Source organism: Corythoichthys intestinalis, chromosome 15, assembly GCF_030265065.1.
Source record: "Corythoichthys intestinalis isolate RoL2023-P3 chromosome 15, ASM3026506v1, whole genome shotgun sequence".
Lineage (NCBI taxonomy): Eukaryota > Metazoa > Chordata > Actinopteri > Syngnathiformes > Syngnathidae > Corythoichthys > Corythoichthys intestinalis.
This window is the reverse complement of record NC_080409.1, coordinates 17,814,938-17,840,572: the sequence shown is the minus strand read 5'-3', so window position 1 is coordinate 17,840,572 and position 25,635 is coordinate 17,814,938. Positions and strand designations below refer to the sequence as shown.

Genomic DNA, 25,635 nt, shown 5'->3' with positions numbered 1-25,635 from the left:
TTAAACAAGATGAATGACTCAGGAGTGTCATTTAAAATTTGATTGGGTCCAAAGCTTGCTTACATAATGTGTTTCCCTTAGCCTTGATTAGGTTAGTGTGTGTTTATCGTGCTTTGTTTCAAATTTGAACAAACCTTGCCATTATTCTCCTTCTTTGTTCTTGGAACTTAGGTGTTTTCCAGAGTAAACTGTGTGTGGAAATAAAAATAAAGGAATTTACTGTTTACATACAGAGATTAAGATCCAAGACTTACTGTGGCACTCAACAGACATGGTCACTAAAACCTTCAGACTCGTAAACAATTAAAACATCTGTCGAATGACCTGTCAACATTCTGCACCTTGACATGTTGCTCTTTCTGTGAGAGCTTGGTTGAAATATTGCCATGGGCAGATTGCAATGCTAATTTACATAATTTTATTCGACTCACTGATAGCAACAAAAGGAGCAATTTATCCAAAGCAGCTAAGAGGTTTTTAAATTGAATCTGTCTGTGTTTGAATGTTTGCAGCTTGTTGTGGATGTGATGTGATTTTGAATTGTTATAGGGACATGTCAGTTTTTATGGTCAGATTGCAGAAGAAATTAATGCCTCCGGGTGTATCTAAAGTGGTAAGTGTGCAGAGACAGAAGAGACAATTTAGCTCCATTAAGAGGAATTTGATATAAATGAGTTTTGAAAGACAACATAGATTTTGAGGGAGGTAACACTATTGCATGCAAAAGCTTGGACACACCCAAGGTGCTCAAACTTTTGTATACCACTCAATGTTCCCATTGGGCTTCCATTCATATTAATATAACATTTTGGGCACCCTGGGTATGCACAAACATTTTCATGCCACTGTATGGGCTGTAAAGAAAAAAACTGCTAAATGATTTACTGTACTTGTGTCGTTATTAACATAAGAATGTCATGGATTTTTTTAAGCTGTTAAAAAAAGTGTTTTTTTAGGTTTGAGTTATCTGATAATTACCTTTTAACTGAGAACCGATATTGTCCAGGTCCAAAACTCAAATACCGATATCATACCGATACCGACATATGCGGACATATTATGGCTAATTGTATTATGATGCCCCATTGGATGCTTTAATAATGACAATGCTCAACTAACAAATCCCAAGCATCTTAGTTTGACATCTGATGGTCAATAAGTATAATTGCTTTGCTAAGCTGTGACCAGCCCTTGTACAATGGCAGTAGGCAAAAGGCTTCTACATTCACTTTGAAGGCAGCGTGCATATTGGTCCAAAACCGCTAATGAAAAACCGATGTAGATATTTTCCGATATCATTTTAAAATGCTTTTATCGGCCGATATTATCGGCTACCCAATAATTTAGGACAACTTTAGTTGTGGTGCCCCTCAAACTAAGTGAGCTAGACAGTGCATTGACATTCAGGAATCTCTACAACAGAACTCCTTACTAGCAGGCTTGCTGTGATAAACCTGCAATAATGGGAAAAAAAATAAAACGTACTACTCAGTGCACACAAAATATAACAAAAGTTGGGCTTTCAAACGATTAAAATTTTTAATCGAGTTAATCACAGCTTAAAAATTAATTAATCGTAATTAAACACAATTCAAACCATTTTGCCATATTTTTTTGTAAATTATTGTTGGAATAGAAAGATAAGACACAAGACAGATATATACATTCAACATACTGTACATAACTACTGTATTTGTTTATTATAACAATAAATCAACAAGATGACATAGACATTATTAACATTCTGTTAAAGCGATCCATGGATAGAAAGACTTGTAGTTCTTAAAAGATAAATGTTAGTACAAGTTATAGAAATGTTGTATTAAAACCCCTCTTAATGTTTTCATTTGAATAAAATTGTAAAATTTTCAATCAAAAAATAAACTAGTAGCTTGTTGATGTCAATAATTACACAATGCTCATGGTGCTGAAACCCATAAAATCTAAAATGCACCTCATTGTATAAAATGGCCACCATGCAGAGACTGTCAATTTATTTCATATAAATTTTGATCAGAATGAGTTTTGACTGACAACTGACAAGTTTAGCAACGTAACACAATTTGTTCACACATTTTTGCTTAAGGTGAACTAAGCACAGATGGCCAGCTTGTGTCACTAATTGAGTGGTCAGTTGATCCACAGTGGGATGCAGCAGCATACCCAGAGGCAGTGATCAGCTACTGGTGTCAAATGTGTCATTTTGGAGCGTTTGTGATGTGTCAGTTGCGCTCATGAGACCGTGTGAAGCACAAACGATTGTCAACACGCTCTGTCTGCTGGGTTAATGCTTTTGACTTCAATCACTGTCCAACTGAATGCATCGACTTCTCCCATTGGAAAACATTCCCAAAGCCCGGGCATACACGCACAAACCTGTTGTAGGCCGTTAAAATGCTGCAGTGTCACCATGTCACGACAAGCTTCTGTCCCAGCACGACATACAGTATTTTCACTAAAATGTTGTAGAACTGAAAAAAAGACACACACTCGTACACACAATAGAGTACTATACAGCACTAAGTACCGTAAGGAAGTGGTGTTACAACGAAATTCAATATTTTTAAATGACTTCTGTTATATACGGTTGCAAAGCTGTCGTGATGTGTCATCAATATTTTTTTTCCCCCCACTTCATTGATTATTACATAATCATTGTATCACGGAGCAGCATGGTGGTTGGCAAGTCGGAATCGCAGTTCTTAAATTGGGAATTTGAATCTTAGCTCTGGCCTCGCCATGCTTATGTGGGTTTTCTCTGGGCACTCTGACTGCCTCCTTTCTTGAGTGCGTCCTGGCATTTACTGTCGACTAGTGACCAGAACCCAACCTCTAGCAGCTGGGATCAGCTCAAGCTCTCTTGTGGACCTAAGGAATATAAATCAAAAATATAAAAGTGGATGGATGTTGTTGTATTGTGTCGATTTTTCACTCGTGAGCAGTGTTGTTAATAACGGCGTAAGAATATAACGGCATCACTAACGGCGTTATTTTTTTCAGTAGTAAGTAATCTAATTAATTACTTTTCTCATCTTGGCAACGCTACTACCGTTACTGAGGCGGGAAAGGCGTGCGTTACTATGCGTTACTATGTTGGTTGAATGTCGCGAGAAAAGTCTGAGAGACGGACTCACGGAGACGAGACAGCAGAGCAGGAGTGGTGGCGTGGTAAGGAGGCAAGGGAGTTGTGATGCCGTTGCAAACGCGATGCTAGGTGGCTCCAATAATGCCTGACTGTAGCCGATAGCCTTCAAACTACGCCCACACGATGCTACGGTAGATATCACATATTATAGAACTAGATGCAAATAGCAGACACGGGGGCATTAGCAACATGTATAAAGAACAAGATGCCTTAGTAAACAGCCGCCATCTTAAAGCAGTAGATTTCTCAGGAAGGCTTTGTTGTAGAGAACCTTCCTAGCGAACCTAAGTAACTTTTTATCTAAAATGCTCATAAATCGACAAAATCTTGACTTAAATCTGTCTTTAAATGATGAAAGTTTTAAAACTGACACATGTTGAAAGTAGACGGAAGGGGACTAATGCAATATCGGGAGCAATTTTAATAACTTTAACGGTTGATTCACAACATTAAATGACTTCCGCACATAGCAAAGGTTACTATCTAGTTACCCCTGTGTGTAGTTAAGTTTAGGGTAAAGAATTGGTCTAGGGCCAATTGCCCCAAAAACCCTTTAAATTTCACATTGTGTGACCTTTTTTTTTGTTTGTTTGTTTTTTTTTTTTTTGAGGGGAAAAAAAAAACAATGAAAATTATCACCAGTTACTTTGCCAAGTAACGAATTACTCTTACATTCAGGTAACGGAGTTGCTAAAACAATTACTTTTGGGAGAAATAATTTGTAACTGTAATTAATTACTTTTTTAAAGTAAGAGTGAGTGAGTGAGTGAGTGAGTGAGTGAGTGAGTGAGTGAGTGAGTGAGTGAGTGAGTGAGTGAGTGAGTGAGTGAGTGAGTGAGTGAGTGAGTGAGTGAGTGAGTGAGTGAGTGAGTGAGTGACAATATACATAATTTACATAATACAGTGGTACCGCTACATTAATTCATTCCACAGCCTGAAAGCCTACACTAAATCCTTAATAAATACTGCTGGTACTATTGCAAATAGCAATTACACAGAGCAAAACAAATAAACTATGAATAAAAATTGGAATAATAATATACTCAAAGTAATAATAATAATCATAATAATACCTTTAATTATGTAATGAATCGGGTTTTAATGTGGCAGATGTATTTTTGCGTGGTGTACCTGAACGCACCACGTGGCTGACATGAAAGAGTGAGGGATACTTTTTATTTTCACTTTTCATGTTCAGCTGCGGCGGACAGTGGGCATGTTGTGTTGCACAAGTTCTGAAATAAATGATTTTAAACCTGATGAAGCTGGCGATTTCTTTGGCGATGTTACAATAATAATAATTGTCACCTTAAGTTATAAAGACTAGCGAACGGAGGAGGACCGCCGAGATCATACACCATATTTTTCTTTCATTTCCATCTTCATTTCAATGGAAAGCTTCATCTTTTCATTTTTTTTCCCCAAACCTGCACCAACACTGTTGGAACACATGTTGAGTTCTCTCACAAGAAAATCCGCCGTGCGTCCGTCTTGCAGGAAAACAAAGAAACTGCGGCGCTGTCATAAATCGTATTTCGAGTGTGTCTTCGGATGTAGAAACAAATGGCGGGTCAGATTTTACTTCGGATGTCGAAAAGATCGTGTGTCAAAGAGATCGTAAGTCGAGGTACCATTGTACTGTAAATGTAAATAATGACAAAATATGAAATAACTATTACTCTTAAATCTTTTTTCATACCTCTCTTATGCCCTCGAACTGTCTTTTTCACTTAACAATTTAGTATTTATTTATTTATTAATCACATTCTCTCGTTCCCCCTCTTGAGTGTCCTCAAAGTATGTTACGGTTCTACCAGTGTTTCTCAGGCTTCCTCTGGTCTTACACGAAAAACTCATCCAAACGGTTTTTAATCTAGCACAGTGCATTCAAACAAAAAAGATTCACATGTGTTTTAGGACTGTTTCTTTTCAAATATTTGGAAACAACTTCTAAGTGTAATGCCATTTAATTCAACCAACCAACCCCCAAACTTTAAGCGCGTTATTATTGCTCAAACTTTGGCTTATAAAATATATAAGGTGGAAAACACTCTGGTGACTTGAAATTCTGCTCTGAGACCCCCAATTTGGCCAAATTTCAAAATTGTCCTATATGCATGTGTGATATGTCATTGGAAAGCTTAAAATCTCAATTTTCTGGGGGACGAAAAATTTTTTTAAACCCTAACTCGAGGTGAGAGCATAAGAGCAGAATTAAAGAAACCATGATTTTAACGAGATATTATTGCGTACTTAACTTATTTCGATACAAAAACTCAGTTGTAGCATGTCTCACCGAATTTCAAGACACAGCTGTGAATGGCCACAGCTGGACTTTGTGGGGATTTTATGGGTGAAACACAGTAATATAACAAGGGTCGCGATGCAGAAGTCACAGACAACAAGTAGCGGTCGAGAATTTCTTTTTCAAATATTTACCCTTTTAAATGTTTTTTCTTTGGTATGTTTGTTTCTTTGTTTGGATTGATTATTTATCATCTAAAATATTGGGGGAAATGCGACAGTAAGAAAAAAATACAATCAAGCGATAGTTATGAGGTAGATATCCGTGACCTTATTTAAAGACATTATTTTTTTCATTGTGACATAATTCGTTTAAAAGTTAAAAATATGCAAGTGAATATTTTTTATAAGTTGTTTTTTTATTCAATTAATGATTCCAAGCTAAAAATGATAGACATTTTGAATAATAAATATAATTCCCTTTTTATGGCTAGGTTGAAACAAAAGCGGTTGCACGGTGTCTGTAAACGGGGGTCTCCAGGGTAAAACGGACAAATTAAAAATAGTTCGGGGGCTTAATGCGCCATGAAACTGCTATGGCAGAATATAGACATATTTTTCTATCAAACGCAACTGTTCTTTTGGCTTAAAATACAGCAGTTTTTTTAAAGATGGGTGCAAAAGCAGAAACTGCTTTTTCAGTCTTGTCTGTGTTTTCCGCCATTTATGTATTTATCAATACATATCTAACTTTGGCCTCTGAATCATTTAAGAATTGTATTTTATAGATATGATAAAGTTCCACCACTGTCCTTGGGTTGCAGTGGTGGACATACAGTACATAATGGAAGCAAACTGCAGGACACTTCTAATCAATGGCCACTTTCACCTATTTAAAGGCAATTAACATTGGAATCAATCGCACTTATTCGGTCACCAGGTAAGTGTCCCTTTTTTAATTACACTATCAAATTCTTTTCGAAAGCATGGTGGAGCCGTCTGCCTCGCTGTGGGTTTCTCTCTTGGCTCTTGCAGTTTTGAGTGCCTTTTGAATGGGGCTTCGCAGAGTATTGCAGTTTACACCCACATTCCAAAAGCATGAATGTTCCGTTCAACGTTCTCTGTGATTAAGTGGCAACTGGTCTACCCAGTCACTTGCTTAAAGCTGGTATGAATTCCAGCTCACCTGTATTCTACTTTTGAGCAGTAAAGTTGGTGGTGCACCTTGTTTTTCCTGATAACTGTTTATTCAGTTCCCTGCTTGTATCCATGTAGATTTCCTCACAACATTACACAATAAATGGTTATAGTTTTATGGCTTTCAAAGAAATCTCCTCACAGAGAGTACCTAAGCCTTAGAAGTTACACAATTTCTTTGCCCTCGTCTCCCCCTTTACTTCCCAGGCCTTCATACCACTTTGATGGATGCTAAAAATAAATAAATGTTAGTTAATAAGAGTAATTTTAATGGAGTTATAATTTTAGTGAGCGCTCATGTTTAAAGACAATTAATGATGCAGTTGTTTAGATAAAAAAAATATAGGAGAAAAAGGGTAACACTATGTGATGAAGTAGGCTAGGCTAATATTTCACCCTGGTAGTCTGAAATATCTATTTTATAGAGTGTTTAGTACAGCACAGGTTTTGCCTACACTCACTTTTATTGACCCCATCCCATCATTACGACCACCACTCAACACTTTAGGTTTTAAATCCTTTGTTTGTTTGACACCACGTTGCAGGGCTTTGCTCCCTTGGTTGCCATGGAGACACCACTACTTGTCAGTAGTGCTGCACTCATTTTTGTGTCTTTCCATAAACCCCCACCTATTCAAATTTTGCCTCATATTGGGGACTCACCCATGCCAGTGGTTTATGTGGGCGGACAGACAAGCACATGTGCATGTTTTTGTGATGGCGAGTGAGTGGGAGCAGAAAGGAGGAAGATCAAAACAAGTTGGAAGGTTTGGAGCTGAGGGGGAGGTTGGCGAGGAGACGTCATGAGTGCGTTTTTTTTTTTTTTTTTTTCTTTCTTTAATTTGGGTCTTTCAACTTTTATTTTGTTTAACGGCTGAATCGTGACCTGGCTGTGGTCTATCTTGCCTTTTCAACATTGTTGCAAGCTTGAAAATGGATGAATGGATATACGTAATTTTTTTTTAACCTGTTTTTTTTTTTTTTTTTTTTTCCATAATGATCCCAATTCAGTCACCTCTATCACATCATATCCTGTTACATTTTTTCATTTTTCCCCATAATTAAATACTGTAGTATATGTGAACTGACATGCACTACCACAGAACTGCATTGCAGTATTAATAAATTTGCATCAACTTGGTCACTTTGCCAGATTTATAAGATACATTCCGTCCCATCTTTTTTATATTTCACTATTTTCTTGAGTCACCTTATCTACTTATATTTTGTTGTTGTTGTTTTATTCTTGTATTCAGCATCTTAATTTACCAGCAATCTTATTTCCTGCAGGAGCTGAGTCAAAATAGAGAGTGACTGAGATTCAGAATGCATTAACATAATGCTTACTCAGAGATTCCTCATATGTCTACTAATTATGCAGCACGCAACAATGCAACCAAATGGGCTTGATGTTAGAAGAAGTGGTGAAGAGCTAAAATTGGATGAGATTTACTGACACAGTGAGCTGCTGTGGTGGCTTGCATTGTCAAAATGAAAATGCTTATCTGAAGACTTAAGCTATTGATTGAAATGGATTAAAATAAACAGAATACATGTAATCTTTTTGTGCTGATACCTCTAAAACCAGTGGTTCTTAACTGGGGTTCAATCGAACCCCACGGGTTCGGTGAGTAAGCTTCAGGGGTTCGGTGAAGGTTAAGAAACGCAGAGCCCTATTTTGTACACTGACTAAATTTAGACAAAGTGGCATTTTAAACCAGGTTTTGGACTAGTTTGCCCTCAATTTACAGGCTTTATTCCATTTCCTTCAACTGCTAGCCCTCTATCTAATAGCAGGAGAAATCGGTTTGCTCAGTGGAAGGTTGACTGGCACTTGGTATGAGAAAGTATAACAGACCTACAGACAGCGTGAACTGCGTATAGTTTTTTTTTTTTTTTTTTTTAATTGCGTCATTTTACGTCATGAAAATAGGATGTGATGCAAGGATGTGACAATAAAAAGAGAATGTAAACATGAAAACTAGGGTTGTTCCGTTCATGTTTTTTTTTGCTCCCGATCCGATCCCGATCGTTTTAGTTTGAGTATCTGCCGATCTCGATATTTCCCGAGCCGATTGCTTTTTTTTTGCTCCCGATTCAATTCCAATCATTCCCGATAATTTTTCCCGATCATATACATTTTGGCAATGCATTAAGAAAAAAAATGAATAAAACTCGGACGAATATATACATTCAACATACAGTACATAAGTACTATATTTGTTTATTATGACAATAAATCCTCAAGATGGCATTTACATTATTAACATTCTTTCTGTGAGAGGGATCCATGGATAGAAAGACTTGTGACTTTGTGTATTGTGACGAAATATTGCCATCTAGTGTATTTGTTGAGCTTTCAGTAAATGATACTGTGGCCATCCCAAATGCATGATGGGAAGTGCACCCATGACTGTGCGTCGTGCTACCAATTGATATATCTTCTCTGCGTTGGGACATAACTTAGGGTGCCAAGACAAAGATCAATAGCCACCTTGCTTCCCATGATATTTCTGATCATAGGGAGGGGGATGACAAGGCATTAGCGAATAAAATATGGCTCCTAAGGCTGCCAAAATCCACTCTACTTCTATTGTGCTGCCTTTTATCTCTCTATATAGGTAAGACGGCGTCATTACAGATTGAGCGCAACAATGAGTGAGAGGGTCGTCCAGCGTATACATTAATATATAACGTGACACATTTTTTAATAAATTAAGTGCGGCCATTATTGGGATGAATTTGATAACCCAACTTTATGCCTAAACTAAAGACTTTGGATGAGTGTAACATATTATGTCTGTAACGTTAAATACAATTAGAAAACGATTTAATTAAAATATATATACATTAAAAAAAGGCAAGGCCGATATTTTTTTGCCGATTCCGATACTTTGAAAATGACATGATCGGACCCACATCTCTAATGAAAACAAAAAAAAGGAACAGTGTGAAATAAAATGAGTTACATTTTATTTACCAACGTAGAAATCTACAGCAAAGGCAAAATTATTTGTAATAAACTTGAAATCTGGAAGAAATACAGGAATTCACTTAGATGTTAGCTTGTTAGGTTTGGAATTCGTGAAAAAATGGCTTTATAATGAAATTCAGAAGGGCTCGGTGAATGCACCTGTGAAACTCATTGGGTTCGGTACCATTAGCAAGGTTAAGAACCACTGCTCTAAGCCAAACTTAATTGGTCAAACTGAACGACTGTTGTTATATCAACATTTACTCGTTAAAGTGAAGCATTTACGGTACTTGTTTTTATTTGGCCATTCAGATTTTTGTCTTCAATTTCTAGCTGCTAATTGTCTCTTTGCTTTTACTGTATATGCTCAGCATTTTCTGCTCCCGCTGAACACAGCTGCAGCATCTGCTACAAACACCATTGACGCCACTGAAAGTAGGGCAAAGGAAAGCAAAGCTGCTGTTTGGCAGTAAAAAAAAAAAAAAAAAAAAAAAAAAGCTGAGTGGAATGTTTGTATTTTGTCTGATAATTTGGTAACATATCATAAACCACCACATATTGGAATTTGACCTTGAAAGTAAAAAATCAGCCAGCTATATAGTTAACGTCAAAATTATTCAACCTCAAATTATTCAACAAACTAAACAGTAACAAGTTGTGTTAAGCATGTCTACAAATATAGATAATAGTCTTCCATGGCATGAATATATCCTACTGAGCCGTAGCGGTGCTTTAACAATCCGTAACATCCACATCACACTTAACATCTGCTAATGGTATTTAGCCTATCGCTTACACTCCAGACATTTGAGGTTCAGCTAGTTATGAACCCTTTGTATTAGCATTTCAACATATTATTGTAGTCCGAATAACACAAAATACATAAAATTTTTAATTTAATGACACTGAACTGTTCTATAATTTGTAGCATCTGAGTAAGATGCCAAAATATTTTTTGATTAAGGTATAGTTTTCATGACAACTGCACAATTGACTAGTAGTAATTGACCGAGATATTTATACTTATATGTAAATGTAACGGTGTGTGAGGGTGCGTGTTTGTGTGTGTGTGTTCGTTCCCTATGGACTCCAAAATGGCCGGGCGGATTTTTAACGAAATTTTAACATTTACACTTTATGTTTCTGGATGCGTTCCTAGCTGATTTCTTTAGGCCTCTATTTCGTGTGGAAAATTAATTCCAAACTCCCAAAATTATCATGGATCATCACTGATTGTGGAGGCGACAGTGCAGTCTTTTGGGCAAAAGACACATCTCTTGTGATTGCAATGTCGCAGTTGGCTTTCAAACTTTACGGTTTCATGTACAAATTTAAATGTGCTATGATAATAGGTTGTGGCTTTGAGTACTCAACAACAAGACACTCGATTTTTTAAAAAAATCTACAATTTTCCAAATATTACTAAGGGATTCATTTCAGTTGGATATTCATACTGTCATGACTGTTATTTATTATGTGTTACGTCCGCAATGGTTCATGAGTAGTTGGGGCAACCAGGACTGAGAGTGGTGGTTTCCGTTGTTATGTTCTGGTGTTTTATGTTCATTAAAGGTGTTGTCTCTTGGGGTTGTGCAGTGTATGGGTAAAAGAGCAGCAAGTGTGAAACATAAAAACTGCCTCTTTAATTCTTCTCCACGTTACTCGCCACTATACTGTACACAGTGATGGAAAAGCAATTGTGCAATAACCCCTTTATGGTGTCCTACTATTACTACATTACATCTGCATCTCAAAGAAAAGTATGTTTTATCTGCCGTTCAGTTGTATTGCGTTCACGTTACACAAACACAAGCAATGCTGGGCCATATTGCTCGTTATAAATAAATAGCTCACAATTGTGCTGGTAAAGCATTGAAGCAAGAAGCTCAGGGTTTTATTTAGTAAAGGGACAAGGGCATACTTGGGCTTGTCTTGTGATCATTTTTTTCATAGCCTTCAAGTATCTTGAGGTTTTATTAGTTTATTACTACTAGGAATCTATCAGCTAAGACACATTGACCCCCAAATAGCAACTATTCTCTACACCACTTAGCGTGTTCAGCGAAGTTTGTGTAAATCCCACCAAATCTTCACCAAAAGGCATTTTACACCCTGGACTCGTGGGCAATCAATCACAAGTCACATATTGAGCAGACAATAATTCACACACACGATCACGCTGTTACTCAGTGAGAACTGACCCCATGCAGCCTTCACATTAGTCTTGTGAAACGCTGATTACACAATGAGTTGATTTGTGACAAAAATGATGCAGCAAATAAATTACAGGATTTGAATTCTTGATCCACAACTTCATCTTAGTTGGGGAGCGGCATAAAAAATGGGCATTATGCACGTAAGGCTAGAGATATTACAATGAAGTCACAGCTGTCACAAGTGTTATGAAGTGCTGTGAATGAAGATGCAGAGATTTGTCACAGGCGAACGTGACCTCTGATGAGGGAAGGACTCACTGTGTTCCCTCCAGACAATTTACCATGGGAGATGGTTCAAAAGGTGCGAGCTCGGCCGTGGCAAACATGAGTCATCATTGCGTTGAGAATAAAACAAAGAACGATGAAGTCAGACCAATGAGCAAAATGTTCATTTGCAGTCTAGGTTTTTCATTATTTAATGTCTTCAAATCCTTGTTTTGTTTTTTTTACATGTACCGTAATATAGCTGATCTTTAATTGTCTTTTAAATCAGTCCGCATACATTTACCTCTCACCTACAAATGTGTGAAATAAATACTTCCTGGACACTTTATGAGGATGCTATACTTATTACACACAGTGGTTAAATCAATATTATATCTTTAGCTTATGTATTAAACATACAGTGTATTATTATGATCCCCACTGTACTGCTCGATTTGTAATTATTTTTCAAATATGACTGTAGAATCTGAGATTGTATAACTAGAATATTTACATAAATTAATAACACTAATTATTTTTTTGTTTCCAATTCTCCAATATGTGCGTCATTAGTCATACATATTATGCACACGGTTTATGATTATTCATGTCGGTATATTATAATTCATAATTACATGGATAAATATACCACGGTCAAAATAATAATTCCCACTATACGCACACTGTTAAAAAAATTACTGTGGCATAACGATGAACGTATTTGTATTATTCAACGTATCCTGACATTAAAAAATAAACAAGTACTTTGTTTAAAGTTGATTGCGCATACATTATTAATACAAAAGTGCAGGTCAACTGTGTTAACATAATTTCCCATCATTTTCTCTGTAATGTCTATTTACATTAGCATGGTATAGTTGGCTTCAGTGAATTATTTCAAGTTTTCACATCGATGGAATAATACTTGGTGGAAATGCTTCTTTAGAGTCCTGTGAACCTCCTCCTATTGCTCACTGCATTAGGCAGTCAGTCATCACGAGAATGCAATTACACCCGCTCCCCTACTGCTTGACTATTAATAACAGCGGATAAATCATCAATGTGACATGCCCATGACATTGCCAAATTTTAATCAAATGATTTGGCAGCATCGTGGAAGAACTAGTTATCACCTTTGCCTCACTGTGAAACGTTTCAAGTTTGTGAACGGTTCATCTTGGCTGCGGCATTTCTCTCTTCAGCTTCCAATGATTTTCCCGAATTACGAATTTAAGGTAAAATCAAGAACTACTGTGAATGTGAGTGTGAATGGCTGTGGCTACAGCATCTAGGCATTGTCATGCATGACAATATATCGATGAGGTGATATATCGCGACACTTTGTATGTCAATAGATTATCAATATGGTCTCGCCAAGGATTGATATATCATCTAAAAATATGTCACTGTTTAATAAAGGCATCTATTCCACTAGAATACTGTCTGTTAACTGATTGGCTGCCATTGACATAAAAGGGAGCGCTCATTCGCCCATCCCAGTCAAAACGAATTTGATGTCTAGCGCATTCAGTGGCACTCAAGCTAGAGCATTGAAAGCCACACTTCCCAGTTTAAATGAATTGGACATCCATCGTTATCAATGACAGGCAATGACTTAAGACAATCATTTGTGTACAAGGGTGTTGCAATAATATAATCATACTGTACTTATTTACAGAAATTTTGCACTGAAATACAGCAAATATTCTCATAGTCTGTGAGGAAGACAAGTTTTTGACAGATTGTCCACGACAAAAATTGTTTATTTTTCCATTTTGAAAAAGCTTTTAGTATTTTTTTTCTCTTTAATAGTAATAGAATATCGTAGACTGATTTCCTCGCCTACGTCTTAATAGTTGTTGTATTGCCAAATTGTGAGATGATCGTCATCATGCGCCTTATATTGCAAATCGTGTCATATCAGGAGGTAACCAGAGGGTCCCACTCCTAGACATGTTTATATTATCAGTTTACCTGTCATTATGGTCCATTACATAAAATGACATGGGTCAGGTGTTTGAGTGGTCCTTTCTCAACCCAAATGTTATGGGTTGGACCCCAAATCTCCATGACTATATGTCCACATCTCCTTAAGCAAACTACTGAACCCCCAGTTTTTATTTGTATTGTCATCATGAGTAGTACAGAAAATTGATGAAAGATTATTGAATTTGGCAGGGGTGTGATCTTTAAAATAACATTCATAAAAAAGTAGTAAAAGTATTGTGTAGATCAGGGATGGGCAAACCGGTCCTCGAGAGTCGCAGTGGGTCCTGGTCTTTGTTCCAACTGACCCAGCACAGATAGTATAACCAATAAAGTTTCAGCAGAAATGAGAAGCACCTGACTGCAATTGACTGAATTCACTTGTAAAACAGCAGATTGGTGAAAATGTGTCCTCTTAATGGGTTGCAACAAAAACCCGAACCCACTGCGGCCTTTTGTGGAATAGTTTGCCCACCCCTGGTGTAGATGATATTGTGTAGAGCAGTGTTTTGCAACCTTTTTTGAGTCTCGGCACATTTTTACATTGGAAAAAATCTCGTGGCACATCACAAACCAAAAATGTTCCAAAATTATTTTCTGCGCAGTACATTTAATATAAATAATTTCTCAGTGTGAAACTTGAGCCTGCTTAGATGAAGACAAAGCCAATATTGTTATTCTTCAACAGCTCTCAGTTTTTCTGGGGTTTTTTTTTGTTATTTTTTTATAGCAGTTACAGTGGGGCAAATACGTATTTAGTCAACCACTAATTGTGCAGGTTCTCCCACTTGAAAATATTAGAGAGGCCTGTAATTGTCAACATGGGTAAACCTCAACCATGAGAGACAGAATGTGGAAAAAAAAACAGAAAATAACATTGTTTGATTTTTAAATAATTTATTTGCATCTCATGGTGGAAAATAAGTATTCAGTCAATACCAAAAGTTCATTTCAATACTTGGATATGTACCCTTTGTTGGCAATAACGGAGGCCAAACGTTTTCTGTAATTCTTCACAAACTTTTCACACACTGTTGCTGGTATTTTGGCCCATTCCTCCATGCAGATCTCCTCTAGAGCAGAGATGTTTTGCAGCTGTCATTGGGCAACACGAACTTTGAATTCTGTCTCTCATGGTTGAGGTTTAACCATGTTGACAATTATAGGCCTCTCTAATATTTTCAAGAGGGAGACCTTGCACAATTAGTGGTTGACTAAATACTTATTTGCCCCACTGTTTGCTTGAAAAAGCTCAGAATTATCAGACAGGGGGACTTGAGTAATGCATTAACTGCATCAGGGCCGAACATCTCGCAGACAAAGGCTTTGCAGGCAGTATTTATGTCTCTGTCACATTTAGCAACAAGTTCAGCAACAAGGTAACTGGCTTTGAGGGCCTTCTAATTTACGTTTGTAGTTTTTCTAAAAAAAAATTGCCTGTTTCTCTGTTTTCACGAAGGCGAAAAAATTAGTCCATCGACTTGTTTTGAAGCGACGGGTGTTTCGTTTGAAGATGACGTTTAAACTTGCTTGGCACCATGGTGCTGTTGGATAGCTACTCGTGTCGCTTTCAAGAACTGCTCAGATTTCTAGCCATTAGCAACCTTGCTGTCTTCAACAATGTGTTGGAATAAAACGGGGAGGATTGACGGTCGTCACATATGGATAAAATAGAAAGGACACTTTCGAGTATATCGACACATGACGAGTCTAACCAAATGATGTGCAGTAGACGTGCTTGGGTCCACATTGTCGCGGACAGCAAGGTCGCTGATGGCTAGAAATCCGAGTAGTTCTTGAACGCGACGCGACCAATACCTCGCTCATCTGTACACGACCACAAAATGTTTTACATATTCCTTCCTTCCTTGCTACTGCAACTCTGCCCGGTGACCGTAAAAAAAAAAAAAAGAGATATATATACAAATGCGACACTGGATAATTGCTCGTGGCACACATGACGATCCCACGCGGCACACCGGTTGAAAAACACTGGTGTAGATGCTCACGAGTAACAAAGTTCAGCACTCCAGAAGAACCGATTACTTTCTTACTAGTGAATTTAACTTTTGTCCTACGAAAATGTCATACCACATATATTAAATCACAAGGCTCTATTAGTGTGCCTTTGTCATTGTAGCAGGGGGTTGTAATTGTGAAATTTGTGAAAGTAGCAGTTCTATATTAAAAGTGCAATATAATTAAAGTCATTTAGCTGTTTAATAGAATAGAATAGAATAGAATTAATTCCTCCATTGTACAAGTACAACAAAATTGAGTGCATCCCTTAAAGTGCATGTGACACGAAAAAGCATGTTTATTTCATAATACACGCGGTATTTTATGCTCCTGAATGATATGGACCGCTTGGATGTGTGTGGAAGCGATCGCTATATGTACAGTGCCTTGCAAAAGTATTCGGTCCCCTTGAATCTTGCAACCTTTCGCCACATTTCAGGCTTCAAACATAAAGATATGAAATTCAATTTTTTTGTCATGAATCAACAACAAGTGGGACACAATCGTGAAGTGGAACAACATTTATTGGATAATTTAAACTTTTTTAACAAATAAAAAACTGAAAAGTGGGGCGTGCAATATTATTCGGCCCCCTTGCATTAATACTTTGTAGCGCCACCTTTTGCTCCAATTACAGCTGCAAGTCGCTTGGAGTATGTTTCTATCAGTTTTGCACATCGAGAGACTGACATTCTTGCCCATTCTTCCTTGCAAAACAGCTCGAGCTCAGTGAGGTTGGATGGAGAGTGTTTGTGAACAGCAGTCTTCAACTCATTCCACAGATTCTCGATTGGATTCAGGTCTGGACTTTGACTTGGCCATTCTAACACCTGGATACGTTTATTTTTTAACCATTCCATTGTAGATTTGGCTTTATGTTTTGGATCATTGTCCTGTTGAAAGATAAATCTCCGTCCCAGTCTCAGGTCTTGTGCAGATACCAACAGGTTTTCTTCCAGAATGTTCCTGTATTTGGCTGCATTCATCTTCCCGTCAATTTTAACCATCTTCCCTGTCCCTGCTGAAGAAAAGCAGGCCCAAACCATGATGCTGCCACCACCATGTTTGACAGTGGGGATGGTGTGTTCAGGGTGATGAGCTGTGTTGCTTTTACGCCAAACATATCGTTTTGCATTGTGGCCAAAAAGTTCAATTTTGGTTTCATCTGACCAGAGCACCTTCTTCCACATGTTTGGTGTGTCTCCCAGGTGGCTTGTGGCAAACTTAAAACGAGACTTTTTATGGATATCTTTGAGAAATGGCTTTCTTCTTGCCACTCTTCCATAAAGGCCAGATTTGTGCAGTGTACGACTGATTGTTGTCCTATGGACAGACTCTCCCACCTCAGCTGTAGATCTCTGCAGTTCATCCAGAGTGATCATGGGCCTCTTGGCTGCATCTCTGATCAGTTTTCTCCTTGTTTGAGAAGAAAGTTTGGAAGGACGGCCGGGTCTTGGTAGATTCGCAGTGGTCTGATGCTCCTTCCATTTCAATATGATGGCTTGCACAGTGCTCCTTGAGATGTTTAAAGCTTGGGAAATCTTTTTGTATCCAAATCCGGCTTTAAACTTCTCCACAACAGTATCTCGGACCTGCCTGGTGTGTTCCTTGGTTTTCATAATGCTCTCTGCACTTTAAACAGAACCCTGAGACTATCACAGAGCAGGTGCATTTCTACGGAGACTTGATTACACACAGGTGGATTCTATTTATCATCATCGGTCATTTAGGACAACATTGGATCATTCAGAGATCCTCACTGAACTTCTGGAGTGAGTTTGCTGCACTGAAAGTAAAGGGGCCGAATAATATTGCACGCTCCACTTTTCAGTTTTTTATTTGTTAAAAAAGTTTAAATTATCCAATAAATGTTGTTCCACTTCACGATTGTGTCCCACTTGTTGTTGATTCTTGACAAAAAAATTAAATTTCATATCTTTATGTTTGAAGCCTGAAATGTGGCGAAAGGTTGCAAGATTCAAGGGGGCCGAATACTTTTGCAAGGCACTGTATTTAGTTTTTTGAATTCCGCGCCATGAAAATGAGTGACTTCCGGCTTTGGTCTTGCATTGAGGAGGAGGGCGCTGTGACGTATACGGGAGAAGGCATCCTCTTCACCATACAGCGTACTGTTATGTATGAGGACGAAGGATTCAGCTGATTTTGCGGATTAATACGTTTATTTTTCGCATCACGCCAGCCAAAACGGCTGCAGAAAAATAATTCTCTATGAGGGAGAGGCGTATGCGCCTTTTTGGAGTTTCAAAAGGTTCCCATTCACCATGGATATTGGCCAAAACAAGCCCGACTACTGTGGCACCATTGGATTTACGAGGAAGTAAGTAAACATCTTGTTTTGTATTATGTCGAATATTAATACAGCTATTACAAAGTAAACACCACAAACTTTCTTTAAATAAAGGACTACTTAAGTTTGATCATTCATAGGCATGTAAAAAGCTCTCCTCATGCACATTAGCAGCACGTTAGCTGCACAACAACTGCAGCCGCCCTCCTCCGGGGAACGAACTGTAAATTGCTCTCTGCCGGGCGGTTTGCCAATCCATGAAGACAATCGACAACCCAGTCGTCATGTCAAATAATCCAGGCTAGTTATGTGTGATTTTCCGCTTCGAAGACTTTGAAACATCACTTGGTTCGGGTTCGTGTGTAGGCTAGCTGTCACGCCCCTTGGTTTGTTTACATTCTCTGAAGCCGGGGAAGGGAAATGACATATGGCTGATTTAGGTGTCATAAAATATCGTTTGGGAGGTGCGACAGTAAAGGTGAAGGCGACAGTTTTGACCATTATGGAGTAATTTTGCCATGTCATCCTGAATAAATGCATTTTTATTATTTCATATTCCATTTAGCACAACACTGTTATTTGTCATGTCCATGCCATTTGTTTATCAATTAGGGAAAATACTTGGATAAAAAAGAATATCCTGTAAAAATATTGAAGTAAAGAGACAGAAACAATGACATTTGGCAGCTCTCTTCGTCGCGTTTTCCTCGTTGTGAATAGTTCCCCCTTGACGGGCTGACTGGTCCTTCTAAAGCCATTTATATAGCTATTGGGGAAAGATACTTGGATAAAAAGAATATCCTGTAAAAATATTGGAGTAGAGAGACTGAAACAATGACATTTTGCGGCTCTCTTCGTCGCGTTTTCCTCGTTCTGAATAATTCCCCCTCAATGGGCTGAATAGTAAAACCGATGAGTCCAGTCTCCCGCTGACGTCATCCACCTGTTGGGGACGCTAAAGCCCTATAATGGTAGGCGTGGCTAACCGGCAGATTAAAAGACTAATTTCTCGTCATCTGCGCTTTGCTAAATTGTTGTATATAGTCGAATCGTCTCAAAATATGATTCTAATTCACATAATAATGCCATTTAAGACTTTTTTTCTCCTATCGTATGCTCTTTAAGAGTGCACAAAAAAAATAATTTGAAATTTTTTTTTAAAAACTAGGGCTGTCAAAATTATCGCGTTAACGGGCGTTAATTAATTTTTTTAATTATTCACGTTAAAATATTTGACGCAATTAACGCACTAGGCCCGCTCAGACAGATTTAAATGTCAGTACAGTGAAAGGCCAACTTGTTAATTGTGTTTTATGGAGTTTTTCCGCCCTCTGCTGGCGCTTGGGTGTGACTTGCATATGTTATGTGGCGTAATGTCGCCCTCTGCTGGCGATTCAGTGCAGCTGATTATTTGGGTTTCGGCGCGCTTTTCTGACGTAATTATATGTCGACGCGAACTCACACTAATAGACAGTGCTATTCAGACCAGCTAACGTCCGCATCCAGTATTCAGTGGCAGTTCTCATAGCCCCATCACACTGTTTGTGTCTAATACATGCACCTCTTGTGAGTTATATTCCTCCTTTGTTTATATTCATGAGCATTAGATAGTTATTGATGATGTGTATTTGAATTTGTTCACATATATGGTGAAATGCAGTTACATTGTTAGATGCTTGTGAGCTAATTGGCTAGTGCTACTGCTCAAATGGACACGTGTGTGTACATTTTATGTTATTTTTTGATTTATGCAAGTTATTGACACATTGCCTTGTTATTTTCAGTTTTACAAAAATACAAGAAACGTGCTCCTGTCAAAAAGAGATGACTTCAATAAAGCCCATGCAACTTTGCCACACCGTCTGATTTCTTTTTGGAACTTATGTTCGCTATCTGTCAATTTGTGTACTCACACACATTGAGGACAGAATAGGGCTACTAGTTTATTTTTTGATTGAAAATTTTACAAATTTTATTAAAGCGAAAACATTAAGAGGCGTTTTAATATAACATTTCTATAACTTGTACTAATATTCATCTTTTAAGAACTACAAGTCTTTCTATCCATGGATCACTTTAACAGAATGTTAATAATGTTAATGCCATCTTGTTGATTTATTGTTATAATAAACAAATACAGTCCTTATGTACCGTATGTTGAATGTATATATCCATCTTGTCTTATCTTTCCATTCCAACAATAATTTACAGAAAAATATGGCATATTTTATAGATGGTTTGAATTGCGATTAATTGCGATTAATTACGATTAATTAATTTTTAAGCTGTAATTAACTCGATTAAAAATTGTAATCGTTTGACAGCCCTAAAACGCATACCACATACACACAAGCATCACTTCACATCTGCAGTGTTTTACGACTCATTATTTCACAGCTATGCCAAGAACCTTCTTTATTAAGTGTGGCTATTGCTTTTGCATAGAAACTGTTTTTTGGTCTTCAGTAACCTGAAGCGCTTGCCTGACAGCAGCAGTTCAGAGTGCGCAGAAATGTCAATTAACAGGAGGCGCATGTGAAAATAGTCTTTCTGTAAATCCAATGAATAGCCCCACTGTTGAGGACATAGAGCAAATGTAACGCATTGGTGGGATGTCAAATGAATGCTGAAACGGCTTTTCATATTGTGTAGATGGTCTGAACTCACTTTTTTTCCACATTTGCATCTTCTCACTACGGCATCAATGGAAATCCAACACCATTAATGTGCTGCTGACCTAACCCAACCATCACCATGCAGTTGAGTTTGATGATGCAACAAACAACGCGTCTCACAGCTGATCTTAGGCTGCACAAGCCAAAATCCTGCTGTGTGTTAAGGAGCAGGGTCATTAGGCCAGGTGGTGCTTCTGTGTTACCTGCTGAGCAACACATGTTTGACATTATCACCAACAGATAAAACAATAGATTAGCAACGTTGCATCATTAATATCAATCAATGTTTTAGTTTTGTGTATGCATCCACTGACATATAACATTTTTATGTAAAGTATGTATGCGTGGCGGACCATTCATTGTTGAACTGGGCCTTCACTAAACGTATATTTGTATATGAAAAATAGTCTAGGTATACAATCATGCGAAATCCTTTTATAAGATTTAGCACCTTTATTCCACAGCTGTTTCGCTCTTGCACCGTATGATGTGCGAACTGTGCAGTTATGGAAATGCACAAAATTAATGGCTTGTAAAATAAGATAATCTTTTGTTGATGCCCACAGAGGAATTTGTTCCAGTATAGTAGGGCAAAGACGATAAAAACGTTTTGTTATTAAAAGAAAAATAGTAATAAAGTAGAATAAATACTGGAATATAGTTTGTGTAGATATCGGGATACAATGTCAATATTAGCTCTATTAGAATAGTTCTGTGTAAACAAGAAAGACAATGATGGAGGAGTCATATTTGATGTAGCTTTTTGTAGTTCTTAGCGAGGGGGAAAAAAGGTGGATTGCTTCAATAGCTCATCTTTAAAAAAGGCTGATTATATCTGGGCTAATTGTTGTTATTGACTTCCTTATAAAATTTTAAGATCGTGTGTATTTTGTTCATTTTCCGCCCAAAATTTTTACTAAATATAACGCTGATTAGGTGTTGGGTTTTTTTTGTTGATTTTGAAAACATATTCCACTTTTGTGCATTTACATTTTTATGAGAATAATGTGACTCAAGTGTTATAAAAATAGCATTTTAACTACAGAATCTGTTGTGCATTGTTTCTTATAATTCACTTTGTGGGCACCTCAGAGACGCTGTTGTCTCCCATTTTAGGATTGTTGGTCCATGGAAAATAACAAAAAAGACATTGTTGTTAATAACAGCGTTAGAGTATAACGGCGTTACTAACGGCGTTATTTTTGTCAGTATTGAGTAATCTAATTAATTTCCTTTTCTATCTTTGCAATGCCGTTACCATTACTGAAGATGTAAAGCCATGTGTTACTATGTGTTACTATGTTAGATAAATGATGCGAGAGAGAGCGTCTGAGAGACATGGAGAGAGCAGAGCGGGAGAGAGGAGGAGGAGAAAAGAGTTGTTATGCCATTGCAAACGTGATGCTAGGTGGCTCGGACTATTAGCATAGCATTCGCGTTCTCGCTAGCAGTAGCATTTAGCGTGGCGAGCATCATGTTAAACACTAGGGAAATTATTTACATACAGTTTGTGGCATTCAGGTTGGTACAATTAGCTGAAAAGAATGGATTTTTTTTCTGTTCAGTATGCATTATCATCATCATGTGGGCGTTGTCCTTGTAAATGCTACAATATAATAATATTTTGGTTTTGGTTTTTTATTACCAAAAAATAGTCACTTGCCCTAAACTTTTCTTGAATGACGTATCCATAAACCATGTTTGATTTTTTTTTTTTTTTTTAACCAAAACAACAGGAGCAAAGATAGAAGAGGGAAGAGATTCAAGCCTCACCTGCATATTTTTTAAAAAATTATCTACAGTGCTGGCCAAAAGTATTGACACCCCTGCAATTCTGTCAGATAATGCTCAATTTCTCCCCAAAAAATGATTGCAATTGCAAATGCTGTGGTAGTAATATCTTCATTTATTTTGCTTGCAATTAAAAAATGCAAACGAGAATGAAAAAAAAAAATTAAATCACTATCATTTTACACAAAACTCCAAAAATGGGCAGGACAAAAGTATTGGCACCCTCAGCCTAATACTTGGTAGCACAGCCTTTAGACAAAATAACTGCGAACAACTGCTTCCAGTGTCCATCAATAAGTTTCTTTCAATGCTCTGCTGGAATTTTAGACCGTTCTTCTTTGGCCAACTGCTCCAGGTCTCTGAGATTTGAAGAGGGCCTTCTCCAAACTGCGATTTTTAGATCTCTCCACATGTGTTTTATGGGATTCAGGTCTGGACTCATTGCTAGTCACTTTGGAATTCTCCAGTGATTTCTATCAAACCATTTTGTTGTGCTTTTTTAAGTGTGTTTTGGGTCATTGTCCTGCTGGAAGACCAATGATCTCTGAGGGAGACCCAGCTTTCTCACACTGGGCCCTACATTATGCTGCAAAATTTGTTGATAGTCTTCAGACCTCATAATGCCATGCACACGGTCAAGCAGTCCAGGGCCAGAGGTAGCAAAGCGACCCCAAAACATCAGGGATCTCCGCCATGTTTGACTGTGGGGCCCATGTACTAGTGACGAGATTTGTCGTTCACTTGAGCAAACGAATCCATTCCGGTTCGTTCAGTAAAAAGATTCGTTCAAACAAATCGTTCAACGAATCGTTCGCCCCCCTCATCTCCCTCCCCGCCCAAACGAATCGTTCGGTTACTGAACGGGAAGTGACGTTGCCGAACGAATCACCAAAGACCGCTTCGCAGTATAACTGAACGGGAAGTGACATTGCTTGGTCCCTCCCTCTCTTCCACATTGACCACTCGTCGTAGTTTCAGAAATGAGTGACAGGCGGTATCATTCTGCTTTCACAGACAGCCTCGTCTCCCTCCTGCTGCTGCAAAAGCGAGGGAGAACTTCCGCGTCGTCTGTCCTAGTTCTATGGGCTCAAAGTCATGGCTCGTGTTTGCATTTCGATTTAGGACACGGTTAAACATTTTCCTTTTGTGAGGGGAGTAGGGGGCGGGGGCGCACGGACTTTCTTTAGCAGGTTCTTGATCACACATACAATCACATATACAGCATGTTTGCTGTCACGAAAATAAAAATACATCGAAAGTTTAATTTCTGAATATGGAACGACCAACACATCATATTTACATCTCGCTCTGTTGTATTTTTGTTTTTTAGTATTAAGATGATCGTGTTGAATTTTTGCACTGGTATTAATAAATAAAATAATCCGGTCAGCTCCCCTGTCGTCCCCGCATCTCAGATCGTCAAATGCTGACGAGAAATAATTGTTTGCTCTTTACGATGTCGCCTTTCTACTCTCATTAGTCTGTTAAGAAAAATGTAGACATATTGCGACATCTCCCGTGTCCGCGTGCTTTGTTTTTGGGCGCTTGAGTAGCACATGATGGACGGATTGACATAATTTGTCAAACCAACCAACACCTGACACGAAAAAAAAAAAAAAAAAAAAAAACACTCGGAAAAAAATTACATGTATATACAGTTTCATTGCAAATCAGTATTATGGTGATCATATTGTTTTTTTGCACTGGTATTAATAAATAAAATAATCCGGTCAACTCCCCTGTCGTCCCCGCATCTCAGATCGTCAAATGCTGACGAGAAATAATTGTTAGCTCTTTACGATGTCGCCTTTCTACTCTCATTAGTCTGTTAAGAAAAATGTAGACATATTGCGACATCTCCCGTGTCTGCGTGCGTTGTTTTGGGCGCTTGAGTAGCACATGATGGACGGATTGACATAATTTGTCAAACCAACCAACACCCGACACGCTGACACGAAAAAAAAAATAAAACACTCGGGAAAAAATTGACATGTATATACAGTTTCATTGCAAATCAGTATTATGGTGACCATACTAAATATTTTTTTCTGTGCACATATGAGGTAAATATCGCTGCCATGAAGCCTCCATATAGTGACAGTTCTCTGCCCGCTTCACTGCCGTCACGCGACCGCAGCTCAGCTTTTGCTTGCCTCGTAGCTACACGTGTTTTAAATTACTGTAAATTTGATAGTATGTCGTCATAGGCAGTCACGAGTTTGTTGAGAAAAGTACTACTCTAAACAATGCTCGCTAGATTTGTGTGGTGTTTTTGTCTGTTTGAGCAGCATTTGATAGGCTCCACGTTAACAAATATGTGACATTTGATAGGCTCCACGTTAACAAATATGTGACAAAGTCATTTCCTTTCATTTTCTGATTCATTCACCGCATAGTCATTACTGGAAAATCAAGTTAGCAGCAAGCTAGGTCAGGAACCGGAGGACCGAGTCACTGAACGGGAAGTGACAAAACTCAGTCTTGCCCCCCTGCCTGCACGCTGGCTGCTTATTGGCCACACGTGGACGTGAGTGACAAACGCCCTGATTCTGTTTCCGGTCCCTCCCCTGCCCGCGATGAGGCTGGCGTCTGATTGGTCGTGTGCGATGTCAGAAGACGCTGCCGCTTGCTCAACGCCCTCCCACGCAGCGAACAAGCACCACCTTCATAGAACGAATCAGTGCAGATGATGATTAGTTCGGTCTCGTTCACCAAAACAATTCGTTCAAAAAGAACGAATCGTTCGCGACCGATACAACACTACCATGTACTTTTCTTTGAAGGTCTCGTTTTTCCTGTAAACTCTATGTTAATGGCTTTTCCCAAAGACCTCTACTTTTTTCTCATCTGACAGAGAACATTCTACCAAAACGTTT

The 25,635-nt window shown here is 38.2% G+C and overlaps 2 protein-coding genes across 14 annotated transcripts in view; one reads left to right on the top strand and one right to left on the bottom strand.

Moving 5' to 3' along the window:
* Positions 1–25,635, top strand: part of dlgap2a (discs, large (Drosophila) homolog-associated protein 2a) — a 290,006-nt gene that overhangs the window by 12,468 nt on the left and 251,903 nt on the right. The window lies entirely within an intron of this gene.
* Positions 1–25,635, bottom strand: part of LOC130931462 (uncharacterized) — a 69,153-nt gene that overhangs the window by 7,610 nt on the left and 35,908 nt on the right. For 5 of the 13 annotated variants that reach the window (XR_009067230.1, XM_057860288.1, XM_057860289.1 and 2 more), the window contains one exon: positions 135–188. Coding sequence is in view for 4 of the 13 variants with exons in the window: in XM_057860288.1 (XP_057716271.1) it covers positions 135–188 (54 nt within the window). In the remaining 9 variants the exon portion in view is untranslated. Of the gene's footprint in view, positions 1–134; positions 189–1,574; positions 2,869–20,771; positions 20,868–20,960; positions 21,175–25,635 lie in introns of those variants that run through there. The other 8 variants (XR_009067227.1, XR_009067224.1, XR_009067229.1 and 5 more) reach the window with 4 other exon arrangements.